General features: G+C 51.0%; 1 protein-coding gene and 1 pseudogene across 2 annotated transcripts; both read left to right on the top strand.

Moving 5' to 3' along the window:
• The first annotated feature begins 471 nt into the window (after positions 1-471).
• On the top strand, positions 472-4,357 carry LOC146221808 (tripartite motif-containing protein 16-like; annotated as a pseudogene). Its single transcript, XR_014746743.1, has 7 exons — positions 472-1,043; positions 1,623-1,718; positions 2,108-2,341; positions 2,696-2,839; positions 3,434-3,493; positions 3,635-3,826; positions 4,050-4,357. The product of XR_014746743.1 is annotated as a tripartite motif-containing protein 16-like (transcript).
• A 681-nt stretch (positions 4,358-5,038) lies between these two features.
• Positions 5,039-12,109, top strand: syt4 (synaptotagmin IV). Its single transcript, XM_084690939.1, has 4 exons — positions 5,039-5,375; positions 7,472-8,349; positions 11,546-11,666; positions 11,768-12,109. The coding sequence occupies exons 1-4, from the start codon at positions 5,339-5,341 to the stop codon at positions 12,097-12,099; spliced, it is 1,368 nt and encodes a 455-aa protein (XP_084547065.1). The 5' UTR covers positions 5,039-5,338; the 3' UTR covers positions 12,100-12,109.
• The last annotated feature ends 1,858 nt before the right edge of the window (positions 12,110-13,967 follow it).

Genomic DNA, 13,967 nt, shown 5'->3' on the forward strand with positions numbered 1-13,967 from the left:
GGGCTGGGACTGGGACTGGGACTGGGGCTGGGACCGGGACTGGACCGGGGCTGGGGCTGGGACTTGGGCTGGGGCTGGGGCTGGGGCTGGGGCTGGGGCTGGGACTGGGGCTGGGACTGGGGCTGGGGCTGGGGCTGGGGCTGGGGCTGGGGCTGGGGCTGGGGCTGGGGCTGGGGCTGGGGCTGGGGCTGGCACTTTCCGAAGTTAGCTGAGGGTGCATTTTGTGGCAAGGCCCAACACAGTCCTGCTTTGAAAATGCACCCCCACGACATTTCTGTTCTGTATGTGAAATCTGAGATGTGGAAGGTGGAGTAGTCCATCCCAGGTGTCTGAGGATGTCGGCTAAGAGTAACATTTTGCGGTGGGTCTGTGTCTTGTCACAAGAGGTCATATATTCTGATAGCTGTTGAAAAAGTTTGAAAAAAAAGTTTGAAAAGTTTGAAAGCAGTTTCAGAAGGTTAGAAAATAGATATATTTTTTAGTTTCAATACTTTTTCTTCAACCTTTTTTTTTTTTTACATCTGGACCGGATAAGTGTCCTCAGAATATGTGACCTCCCTGATACATGGCTGAAAATGTTGGACACACCAACCAAACCATCTCAGGTGAGGTGACTTATCTGCATCTTATCTTTTTTTTCTGTAACTTACTAAGTGTACCATGGCCAGGGTGTGGACCCACCTGGTTATAACTATCATACTCTTTTTCTCTCATCTCCGTCCCTCCTAAACTCCACCCTCTGACAGAACCAGGAAATCACTCCCTCCTCCCACAACTGTTGTTATTCTGAAGAAACGAAAGTAATCTATCTTTCTCTCGCTCAATCTCTCCACTCGTGTTTCTGTGTGAGAACCGGCGACCGTCACTACCACTCCAGCATGGCCCAGCATGGAGTTGTGCAGGAGATGATCTGCTCCAGTCATGACAAGCTGCTGGAGGTCTTCTGTCGGACAGACCAGCAGTGTATCTGCTATCAGTGTACCATGGATGAACATAAAGGCCATGACACGGTGTCAGCCAAAACTGAGAGGAAGGAGAAACAGGTGAGACCAGATCCATTCTTTGGTGACTGAGTAACTAACTTAAAATATGAAAGCATAGAGAACGGAATAATGGATGTTTATCGTAAATGCAGTGTAGAATAAAAAAAGAGATATATATTGCAGCTTTACTTGCATGTGATGTGTGAACAGGTTATGAATGATGTAGAATAGAGAATGCTACAATATTATATCAAGCTAGATTATTGAACGTATCACCACTGCACTAGATCAAACACTACCATCACTAAACATTAATGACACTGTTACTGATCTCATATGAGTCCAAAGTCTGAACTCTTGCTTGGTCTATATAGAGCACTACACATATTCAACAAGTGCAGGAAAAGTTTTATAACCAAGCTAACTGGATACATGGTGTGAAGTACCATCACAACCGAATAACCTGTACATGACTACCTTAACTCTAACCCATATAGCACATGACTGTACTGGATATTCAGTTGTTCAACACCAGCTGTGTTCAGTGTTGGTGTTCAGTGTGTTCTGACAGAGGTCCTCTCCACCAGAGTCCTGTACTGTAACTCCTACTGTGTTGTTGTCATGTGTGTTGTTCTCCAGGACAAGCTGGTCCTGAGTCAGCAGGAAGTCCAGCAGAGAGTCCAGCAGAGAGAGATGGAGCTGAAGGAGCTCCAACAGGCTGTGGAGTCTCTCAAGGTCAGCATCAGATCTCCACTACTGAAGCTGTGCTAGGGTGACCAGATTTGAGTTTGTGAAAAAGAGGACACTTCGTCGCGTCACTGGGGGGGGGGGGGGGGGGGGGGGGGGGGGGCGCTGCTGGTCGTGTATTGCATGCCACACCATCTGAATTAGGAGGATTATGATCATGCATCTGGCAACACTGAGAAGGCGGTCGACCAATGACAGTTCTCTCTACTGTCAGAGCTCGCGCAAGAAGCCTCGTAATCCCGTGGCTACCCTAAGGGCGTAATAGTTGTGAAAGACCCAGAGTATATTTTTCTCCCTCTCTTTTTTTCTCTCTGTCTCACCCTCTCTCTATCTCTCTCTCTCTTCCCCCCGCCCCTTCTACCCCTCTCTCTCTCCAGCTCTCTGGCCAGCGAGCAGAGAAAGACATTGAGAGGATCTTCACTAAGCTGATCCGCTCCATTGAGAGATGGCGCTCTGAGGTGAAGGATCTTATCAGAGCCCAGCAGGGGGCAGTAGTGAGTCAGGCTGAAGGACTGCTGGAGAGACTGGAGCAGGAGATAGCTGAGGTGAGGACGAGAGACGCTGAGCTGGAGAAGCTCTCACACACAGAGGACAACATCCACTTCCTCCAGGTAACTAGACTACCCTGGCAGCTCAGATCTGAAGCTACTCTCACTGTCGATGCTGTCATCTACTTAACCTGTGAATAGTAATGTGTGTGTTTGTGTGTGTGATTTGTCTGTCCATCTCACCTTAACTCTCTCTCCCCTCTCCCTCTCCCTCTCCCTCTCCCTCTCCCTCTCCCTCTCCCTCTCCCTCTCCCTCTCCCTCTCCCTCTCCCTCTCCCTCTCCCTCTCCCTCTCCCTCTCCCTCTCCCTCTCCCTCCCTCCCTCCCTCCCTCTCCCTCCCTCCCTCCCTCCCTCCCTCTCTCTCTCTCTCTCTCTCTCTCTCTCTCTCTCTCTCTCTCTCTCTCTCTCTCTCTCCAGAAGTACCAGTCTCTCTCCAGTACCAGTGTATCATCTCTGTTCCTCCTCTTCAGTACTTCAAACATGTGACTGAGGTGGTCTCTGAGCTGAGAGACAAACTAGAGGAGCTGATCCAGAGAGAGTGGTCCAACATCTCCACCACAGGTGAGCTGGTTAAACACAGCAGGTCTGGAGGAACAGCACATTACAGTAAGCCTCATGGACCTAGACTTTGTTTATAGTAGAAAGTTCCTCCTTTAAAAGCTTTCTGGTTTACTAGTGTGACTTATATGTAATACACCAAGACAATGTTCAATCAAAAACAATAAGTTGAGTGTTTGGAGTTGGTGTCTGTTTGCACATGTGCCTTTGTGTGTGTGTGTGTATTTGTGGGGGTTAGTGTGTATGTCTCCAGTCTCAACAGTGGATGTGTTCCTGCTTCCAGAGTCCAAGAACAGAGCACACCTCTTACCGTGTGAGTCTCTGAAGTGTCCAGGTCTCCACAGGGCAGTTTTATAAAAACATCAGATTGTAACACACAAAGCAAAACCTATAAAGATTATCAATGTCACCCACTACTGTTAGCCTGTTTGTGTTATCTTGGCTTTGATAATGACGACTTTGTCTTTGTGTATGTTTGTGTATGAGTGTTTGTGTATATCTCTGCTTGTTTTGTGTGTGTGTGTGTGTGTGTGTTTGAATGTGTTTATGTGGGTGTCTACGCTTTGTGTGTGTGTATACGTTTGTGTGTGTCTCCAGTCTCCACAGTGGATGTGTTCCTGCCTCCAGAGCCCAAGACCAGAGCAGACCTCTTATCATGTGAGTCTCTGAAGTGTCCAGGTCTCTCTCCACTGACACGTGTTGAATGATGAATCTGATCCAGAACAACAGCAGCTTTAACATGGGGACACATAAATGGACGTGTTATTAACTCTGATCTGGTCTCTGCTCTGCTCCCAGATTTCTGTCAGCTCGCTCTGGACCCAAACACATTACATAGAAACCTCTCTCTGTCTGAGGAGAACAGGAAGGTGACACATGTACAGAAGCAGCATCCATATCCTGACCACCCAGAGAGGTTCACCATGTGCTGGCTGGTACTGTGTAGAAAGGCTTTGTCTGGACGCTGTTACTGGGAGGTGGAGTGGAGAGGTGACTATGTTGAAGTAGCAGTCTCATATAAAGACATCAGCAGGATAAACTACAACAGCTCTTACTTTGGTAACAATGACAAGTCCTAGAGTTTATGGTGCTACAATAGTCATTATAAACTCATACATGACAGTGTTGAAACTGTAGGAGTGTACCTGGATCACAAGGCAGGTACTCTGTCCTTCTACAGTGTCGTCTCTGACACAGTGACCCTCCTCCACAGAGTCCAGACCACCTTCACCCAGACACTCTACCCTGGGTTTTGGCTTTACAATAATGCCAGTGCAGAGATTCTGAAGCTGTGGTAGAGGGTCTTGTAGAGGAGTGATACCTTCATACCATCATACAGAACCCTGTTACTGGTTTAGTTGGTTGATAATCATTGTTCTTTCGTTCTATAATTACAGCTGTAAATGATTATATTGTGATTGTATGTGACTTCTGTTTAAGTAATCAGTTCATAGTTGTCTCTCTGCTACTTTGAACTCCTGCTGGTTATAATCGACCTGAACAGCTGAATAAAGACATGTGAAGCTGAAAGACATCTCTCATTATTTAGACTGTTGAATAAGGATTTGTGTTTCTGACTCTTATTCATCTCCAGCCTCTCTCTCTGTCTCCACCCCTCCCTTTCTCTCCTGTTCTCCTTTTCTCATTCTCTTTCTTTATTCCTCTCTTCACTCCATCACTCATTTCTTTCTCAATGCAATGTTGCACATTTACCACCAGAGGGCAGCGCAATCACACAGGTTGTTTGGATTGATTTCAAGTTCAAGTCTCTCCCTATCTCTCTCTTTAATTTTCTGTTTTCAGTCGTCGGCTGAGTTGATATTACCCGAGGTCGTTAAAGTGGAACCCTTTAACTATGGCCACTGTAAATAATACTACGATCGTTATAAAATATGTTGATAAGTAACTACCACAACCCTCAGAGATTACCAGTTAGGTTTAGTCACACACACACACACAAACAGGTCCAATTTATCGGCAGACGACACGTCAATCAGGGATATTGACTGGCTTTTTGTGCCGTTTCACCGAGGCCGTGATTTTACCTCCGTCTTCGTCACAACTGCGTCAGCGATGAACTCAGCGCAAACGGGGGAAAGGGGGGGGGGGGGGGGGTGAGAGATGCTTTGAGGAGAGAGAAAGGGAGGGGGAGCGGGGTGGTGCCGCCTCAGAAACGATCATAGCGCAGAGTAACAACACGAGCAGGGTGCGAACCGCGAAGGGAAGGTAAACGAGAATCCTTCTGGCGCATGCCATATTTGTGTTCTCTGTAAAGAACACGGCGTTTGAATTATTCAAACTCCATTACAGACAGATTAATTATTGATCATTTTCCAAAATACAAGGCTATTCTCAGTCGCGGAGGTACCGAAACAAACGGATTTCTGAAGGCTGAATAAGAGAGTCGTGAGCCGGTAGTCAGACCGCAAGAGGGGGAGAAGAAGAAAAGGCGTCTCCGACCGTTTCAGCACCTTGGACAGAGCGCGCAAGCGGGCGGGAAATATGGCTCCAATGGTGGCGGAAGGAACGCAGCAGTTCGGTAAGTAGAAGCCTGCCGCGAGGTCCTAGGGTGACGAGGAGAGAGCGCTGGTGTCCAGGTCTTTAGTGATGAGGGCGGATTGTGTCCTGTGTTTTTACAGCAGGTGTGTGCTCGGTCTCCCGATGCCTCGTCCATCTGCTCGTGACACCGTTGTCACGTTCTGACTTAATCCAAGCTACGATTTGATCATTGTACATAATAGACTATTAGTAATACACTATAATTTTATTAATTGATTAATCAGACGCCTAACGTACTTGTTGGTGTATATTTTAACAAGATCCTGTCTATCAGTTTGACTAGCATGGTTTTGACGTGGCACTTTCCATCTTTCGGAATTGCCGTATTACACCTGTTTCATTTGGTTGAATTAGTTTAATTTCGTATGGACTGTTAAAATCAGGAGTTTTTGCAGGTTTCAGTGTCTGTGTAACAGTTAGTCCCTGCGGTGTGTGCGCGTGGGTGTGTTTTCTATTCTACCCGGCACCCTTTCACTGTCGGAAATTTCCAGTTTCATCTCTGGAGTACTTTCACTGCAGGAGAAGGGTGTGTGTGTGTGTGTGTGTGTTTGGGGAGGGGGGGGGGGAGAGAGAGAGAGGGAGGGAGAGAGGTGGGGTTGCCTTGGCCTAATGGGAGATTATGGAACCTGCCTTTGTGTCAGGGTACTCCAGGATAAAGAAAAAGCCTGTAAGATTCATAGATTACACACAACACACACACAACACACACAGCACACAGCACACACACGCACGTTCCCCCAAATACAAATCCAGCCAGATTCATCAGTAGCGATCTACGAGCTCCAGATCCTATCTATTCTATGTTCTATTTGGTAGAGAACATGAAACCAGAGTGTACTGTACACAGTACCCAGGTGTTAGTCAGTGTTTACCTGGAGCATCACAGAGCCTGGGCCTCATCTTGACGTTGGGCAGCTTAGTCAGAGCAACATCAGCGTTTCTCATGACTCATCAGACGCTTTTAACGATGTGGGTAGTGCCCATCATCTCCTCCGCCCCTCTGTGCTGCCCTGGCCTGGCCTCCGCCCCTCTGTGCTGCCCTGGCCTGGCCTCCGCCCCTCTGTGCTGCCCTGGCCTGGCCTCCGCCCCTCTGTGCTGCCCTGGCCTGGCCTCCGCCCCTCTGTGCTGCCCTTGGCCTGGCCTCCGCCCCTCTGTGCTGCCCTGGCCTGGCCTCCGCCCCTCTGTGCTGCCCTGGCCTGGCCTCCGCCCCTCTGTGCTGCCCTGGCCTGGCCTCCGCCCCTCTGTGCTGCCCTGGCCTGGCCTCCACCCCTCTGTGCAGTTGCTGAGAAATTCATGTACGATCTATGACTGTATTTGCCAGTCATGAGATTTGATCAGTCTGGTTTTATCCAAAGTAGAAGACAGAACAGCACATTTGAACCTGTAACCTGCTGATCTGCTGTCAAATGCTCTAACCATTGAGTTACACCCTCCCCTGTCTGTCTGTCTGTCTGTCTGTCTGACTGACTGTCTGACTGCTTGCCTGTCTGTCTGTCTGCTTGCATGCCTGCCTGCCTGCCTGCCTGCCTGCCTGCCTGTCTGTCTGTCTGTCTGTCTGTCTGTCTGTCTGTCTGTCTGTCTGCCTGTCTGGTGTCTGCCTCATCACAACAAAGCTGTGATGCAGCTAGACAACTGGTCACATATGGCTCACAGCTGTCAGCAGAACTACAATAGAACCACCACATAACTACAATAGAACCACCACTACAACTCCAATGGTACTGTGATAGAACTACAATATACTTCAGTTGAACTCATAGAACTCATAGAAACACACTATGATCAACTAGATAGTGTCTAGGAGATGAAGTTAGGAGATGAGGAAGTTAGGAGACGAGGAGGTGAGGAGATGAGGAGGTAAGGAGGCTACAGGGTGGCAATGTTGTGTGTTTTTGTCAGGTTGATGAATTACTAAACCTGACACCAACAGGAGGGCAGAACTGAGACCATGATTTATTCATTGTCGTTTGTTTTTGTTCCCTCTCCCCCTCTCTCCCCCTCTCTCCCCCCTCCCCCCCCTCTCTCCCCCCCCTCCCCTCCCCCTCCCCTCCCTTTCTTTCTCCCTCCCCCCTGTAGCAGAGTTCCCGGTGAGCGTGGCGGTGGTGAGCGTGTTCGGCCTGGTCTTCAGTGTCTCCATCTTCGCCTGGATCTGCTGCCAGCGCAAGAAGACCCCCAAGACCCCGCCCTACAAGTTTGTGCACATGCTCAAAGGCGTCGACATTTACCCAGAAGGCCTCAGCGCCAACAAGAAGAAGTTCGCCGCCTCCGCCGCAGAGACCAAGTCGGACACCAACGACCCCAAGATCGACGTCAACGGCAACTGCAGGCAGGCCTCCAGTCCACCGGGGGGCAGAACCAGTCTCCACCTGGACCTGGATAAGAGGGACCTGAACGGGAACTTCACCAAGCCCAGCCACACCCAGAAGGTCCGCAGTTCCCCAGATCTAGAAGTCCCGTCCCCCCACCCGGTTCTCGCCCTCGCCTCCCCCTGTGAAAGCAGCTTCTCCAGTCAGGCGCCCACGCCGGCCCTGGACCGACCCCAGGACGAGGCCTCCGAGGCCGGCCTGGGGACGCTGTCCTTCTCCCTGGACTACCAGGAGGACAAGAAGGCCCTGGTGGTGCACATCAAGCAGGCCCACGGCCTCACCCCCACCGACGAGCAGTCGCTGACCTCCGACCCCTACATCAAGCTGACCCTGCTGCCGGAGAAGAAGCACCGCGTCAAGACCCGCGTGCTCCGCAAGACCCTCGACCCCGCCTTCGACGAGACCTTCAGCTTCTACGGCGTGCCATTGGCCGGCGTCCCCGGGCTGTCCCTGCACTTCAACGTCCTGAGCTTCGACAGGTTCTCCCGCGACGAGGTCATTGGGGAGACCCTCGTCCCATTGGCCGGGATCGACCTGTCGGAGGGGCGCGTCCTCATGAGCCGGGAGATCATCAAGAGGAACGTGAGGGTGAGTGAGGCCACATCCTGCGTCGTCCTCCACATCCTGCGTCATCCTCCACCCCCTCATCATCCTGCATCATCCTCCACCCCCTCATCATCCTGCGTCATCCTCCACCCCCTCATCCCCCTGCATCATCCTCCACACCCTCATCCCCCTGCATAATCCTCCACACCCTCATCATCCTGCATCATCCTCCACCCCCTCATCATCCTGCATCATCCTCCACCCCCTCATCCCCCTGCATAATCCTCCACACCCTCATCATCCTGCATCATCCTCCACCCCCTCATCATCCTGCATCATCCTCCACCCCCTCATCCCCCTGCATCATCCTCCACACCCTCATCATCCTGCATCATCCTCCACCCCCTCATCATCCTGCATCATCCTCCACCCCCTCATCCCCCTGCATCATCCTCCACACCCTCATCATCCTGCATAATCCTCCACACCCTCATCATCCTGCATCATCCTCCACCCCCTCATCATCCTGCATCATCCTCCACCCCCTCATCCCCCTGCATCATCCTCCACCCCCTCATCATCCTGCATCATCCTCCACCCCCTCATCCCCCTGCATAATCCTCCACACCCTCATCATCCTGCATCATCCTCCACCCCCTCATCATCCTGCATCATCCTCCACCCCCTCATCATCCTGCATCATCCTCCACCCCCTCATCCCCCTGCATCATCCTCCACACCCTCATCATCCTGCATCATCCTCCACCCCCTCATCCCCCTGCATCATCCTCCATACCCTCATCATCCTGCATCATCCTCCACCCCCTCATCCCCCTGCATCATCCTCCACCCCCTCATCCCCCTGCATCATCCTCCACACCCTCATCCCCCTGCATCATCCTCCATACCCTCATCATCCTGCATCATCCTCCACCCCCTCATCATCCTGCATCATCCTCCACCCCCTCATCATCCTGCATCATCCTCCACCCCCTCATCCCCCTGCATCATCTTCCACACCCTCATCATCCTGCATCATCCTCCACACCCTCATCATCCTGCATCATCCTCCACACCCTCATCATCCTGCATCATCCTCCACACCCTCATCATCCTGCATCATCCTCCACCCCCTCATCCCCCTGCATCATCCTCCACACCCTCATCATCCTGCATCATCCTCCACCCCCTCATCATCCTGCATCATCCTCCACCCCCTCATCCCCCTGCATCATCCTCCACACCCTCATCATCCTGCATCATCCTCCACCCCCTCATCATCCTGCATCATCCTCCACCCCCTCATCCCCCTGCATCATCCTCCACATCCTCATCCTCTTCCTCCACATCCTTTCTTATTTAGAGGGTTCTCCCATCAAGACGGTTGTCCGACTGTTCTAAGGGTTCCACAGAGCCTGTCTGTAGTGTGGCGTCTTCTCGCTGAGTCCTGACATGCCCAGTGGTTCTCAAATGCACCACCAGAACATTCAGATGTGCCGTCTGTGCTCCGGAACATTCAGATGTGCCGTCTGTGCTCCGGAACATTCAGATGTGCCGTCTTGGCAGTGGAACAGGAAACCATCCTGAAAGTAGCTAGCCGCACTATGGATTTTACACTTATCAGATCTGATTTCAGCTGCAGTAGTACTGGGGTGTGTGTGAGTGATGTGTGCGTGTGTGTGGCTGCATGAGGCACAGGAATTGGTTGTTTTGAGAATATAGAACTAACTAACTCACACCTGGATTGTCATGACAACAGATTTGAAATACGATCACAATAGACTCGTAGTTAAACTACAGTAAAGCTGTGATAGAATCAGAAACAGACTCAAGCAAAGTGTGCTGTGTAGCTAGAGGTAGTTGTGTTTGGATGTGTGTGTGCATCCTTGTGTGTGTGTGTCCTGTGTGTGCGTGTCCTGTGTGTGTGTCCTGTGTGTGTGTCCTGTTTGTGTGTGTCCTGTGTGTGTCTCTGTGTTTGACAGGGTGGGGCTCGTTTCTGGACCTGGTTAAGAATGAGAAGCTGTGTGCGTGTGCGTGTGTAAGAGAGAGAGAGAGAATGTGTGTCTGAGAGAAAGTGTGTGTGCGCGTAATGGCGTGCATTGTGTGCGTGTGTCTGTGTGTGTGTGAGTGTGCAGAAGCTACTGAGCAGATCGATATCTCATAGGCAGACAGCCAGCGCCTCTCTCCTAGACCAGAGACCCCAGGGACCAGTCACAACAGAGGCAGGAAATGACGGTGTGTGTGTGTGTATCAAGGGTGTGAAGAAACTGTATTTAGCTGGAAGCAAAGCCAAGTGAGCTTCTCCAGAAAGCAATATTTGTGTTTTTCATGGAAATCAGATTCAGAGTCTTTAAGTATCTCCTGCCCTGATTCTAACAGAGTCTTTATGCAGTCGAATAACACACCCACTACAGCTGCTAAACACTACATAACACAAAGACAAAGGGTCATATCATATATATAGATATATTATATAGATGTAATATAACGTAGAAATACTAGTTTATTTTGACATGTAGATTATCAATAGCATGTGTATGCAAACTGTTTATATGGTATATCTGTGTAGTAGGATACATAGATGGTGTAAATACATATTTAATAAATTCATACAATATATGATTACAATATATGATCCCAACATCTTTTTTCGGGCTCCATCTCTCAGTATCTTTGGTCCAACTCTTCCTCTCCTCCTTTCTTTCTTTGTTTCTTCTTCATCCATCCTTCTCTCCCTCCTCCATCTCTCTCTCCTCCATCTTTCCTCCTGTCGCCCTCTCCATCTCTCTCTCCTCCTGTCTCTCTCCAAGTCATCTGCAGCCAGTAGCGTCCTCCACTCATCTCTCTCAGTGTAAATATCACTTCATCATGGTAATCTCTGCATGAACCCTCTCGCTAAGCTGACAGTGACACCACACAGGGAGCTCATCACCATGGTGACGAGGCGTATAGTGAGGTCGCGGTCTCGTGGGTCTGAGCTTGTTGGCGCAGCTGAGGCTGCTGGGTAATAAGAGGTGTGATGGTGGATCCACCCCGACTCCTGAGAAGGAGGGGGGAGGAGAGGAAGGGAGGAACGAATCTATGAAGTTCTTATTTGTCTTTCCCTCCCTCCCTCCCTCCCTCCCTCCCTCCCTCCCTCCCTCCCTCCCTCCCTCCCTCCCTCCCTCCCTCCCTCCCTCCCTCCCTCCCTCCCTCCCTCCCTCCCTCCCTCCCTCCCTCCCTCCCTCCCTCCCCGTAGAAGGCAGTAGGCAGAGGGGAGCTGCTTCTGTCTCTGTGCTACCAGTCCACCAGCAGCACTCTGACCCTGGTGGTGCTTAAGGCCCGCCATCTGCCCAAGACTGACAACCACGGACCAACAGGTACACACACACACACACATAATGATTGTTTAATGTAAAGCTAGTGCTGTGAATTCACTTTATTGAATCCCCCTCCCCTCCCTCCCTCTCCACCACCCCAGACCCCTACGTGAAGGTGAACCTGTACCAGGGCAAGAAGCGCGTGTGCAAGAAGAAGACCCACGTCAAGAAGTGCTCCCCTAACCCCGTGTTCAACGAGCTGTTTGTGTTCGACGTGCCGTGGGAGGCGGGCCTGAGGGACGCCAGCGTGGAGCTGCTGCTGCTGGACTCGGAGCGGGGAGGAGCCGGGGCCGGGGGGGCGCCCGCCGCCACGCCCGTCCTGGGCCGCCTGCTCCTGGGGTCGGCCGCGCCGGGGACCCCCGGGGAGCACTGGAGGGAGATCAGCGACCACCCCCGACGCCAGATCGCCAAGTGGCACGCCCTCTCTGACTAGCACCGTGCGGGCGGGGGGGAGGGGGAAGCGGCGGGGGGGGCAGCGTTTTTTGCGGGCGTGGCTTGGGGCACTGGGGGAATCCAATGAACTATCTCCCTGTGGGTGGTGGGCGGGAGGGGGTGGGGGTGGGAGAGTGGGTGATTAAACGTGATGTCATTTACCAATCAGTCAGTCATTCAGTCTTTGGGGTGATTATGGTTTGAGAAGGGGGTGAGGGGTAGAGGGAGAGGGGGGTGATGGAGGTAATGGGGGGGGGGGAATGACCCCGCCCAACATCCTGGCTTAACGCGATTCCAAAGACTGCCTGGGCAACGCAGCTCTCTCCATGGCAACGGGCCGATGATCGCCACGGCAACCGTGTGCATTGCAGAATGTCTTAACTGTTCCTCTTCTTCTTGTACCTTCGCATAGCAGTCGTCCATGGCAACCACAAACACCTGTCAATACTACCGCTGTAAAACGTGGATTATTACCGAACTTTTATTTTGTAAAAGATTTATCAAAAAAAATCTTTCTGTTTTGGTTGCTTCTTGTGAGTCTGTTTTGTAAGTAAAAGTGATGTTTCATAAAGTCATTATATCAGGGGAAGAAGACCTAGATAGCATGAAAGAAGGGCACAGATTGTGTGTGTGCACGTGTGCGTGTGTGTTGGAAAGTGTGTGTGTGTGTGGTGCAGATAGACAGGAGGAAGATGAGAAGCTGACCAGACAGTGAGGGTTTCTCTGGGAGCACAAAGGCAGAATGACATGTACATGTACCTTCTATAAAACATGGCAAGTTCTGACTAAACAGAAAAATGTGTGTGTGTGCTTTATTTCATGGTCCAACTGTGTGTGTACGTGTGTGTGTGTGTGTGTGTGTGCGCATGCATCTGTGGTGTGTCCATGCCTGCCTGTGTGTGTCTGTACGCGTGCATGCATGTGGGGTGCAGCGATTTCATACAAAACAGAACCTTGGAAAAACCTTTCAGGAGGTTCCGGAACCTTCTTGAAGAATCCGTCCTGTCCTGAGAGCCCCTTGAGGGTGACATCATCGGCGTGCGGCCAGGATGATGTCATAATAGCAGATTGGCCGGGTTCCAAGAGACCTTTTGGATGGGTGACATCATCTGGAATGGTTCTAATACAGCTAAGTGCTTCTCTGAGTGGGCTGAGCTTGAATGGAGCTCTCCCTCTCTCTCTAACTCTCTCTCTCTCCATCTCTCTCTCTCTCTTCCCCTCTCTGTCCCTCTGTCTCTCCCTCTCTCTCTCTCCCTCTATCTTTCAGAATGTTGCATCAGCGTAGCGTAGTGCAGTGGAGTTCAGGTGCTCAGGGAGGCTGAGGAGTTCTATTCTAGAATCTTCTGTGTCATCCTCTGTGATGTCATCCCAAGAGAAATACACACCACTCTGCTTTAAAAGGCAGGAACACCTACTTACAAACACACACACAACACACATGTGCATGTGAAACGCACGTGTGCACACACACACAGCAGAGGAAAAATTCCCATTAAAAAAACCTTGACTTGCGGTATCTTCTGTTTAGTGATACCCCACTCCTTACACACACAGACACACACAGACACACACAGACACACACAGACACACACAGACACACACAGACACACACAGACACACACACACGTTGGGGGAGTAGCATCAGTCTTCTTACAAAGGTCACGTCAACCTGTCTCTCGAGAGTAGGAGACGGGCGAGGAACATGACTGCTGAAGAAAAGCTAAGGTGAGTGTGTGTGTGCGTGTGTGTGTGTGTGTGTGAGTGAGTGAGTGACGCAGGTTGAGCCAGGAGTATGACAGCTGTAGAGATGGGGCCAAATGCAAAAGAACATTTCTAATGAGGCACCAAGCTGCTCAAGGCTAGTCATCC

This window comes from Hypomesus nipponensis, chromosome 25 (assembly GCF_054491055.1).
Source record: "Hypomesus nipponensis isolate SF chromosome 25, ASM5449105v1, whole genome shotgun sequence".
Taxonomy (NCBI): Eukaryota; Metazoa; Chordata; class Actinopteri; order Osmeriformes; family Osmeridae; genus Hypomesus; species Hypomesus nipponensis.

Excerpts from the sequence above, each read along its gene's own strand:
- syt4 (XM_084690939.1), top strand. The coding sequence starts at position 5,339 with ATGGCTCCAATGGTGGCGGAAGGAACGCAGCAGTTCG. Across the intron at positions 5,376-7,471 it reads GGAAGGAACGCAGCAGTTCG|CAGAGTTCCCGGTGAGCGTG; the intron begins GTAAGTAGAAGC and ends TCCCCCCTGTAG. Across the intron at positions 11,667-11,767 it reads TGACAACCACGGACCAACAG|ACCCCTACGTGAAGGTGAAC; the intron begins GTACACACACAC and ends CCACCACCCCAG.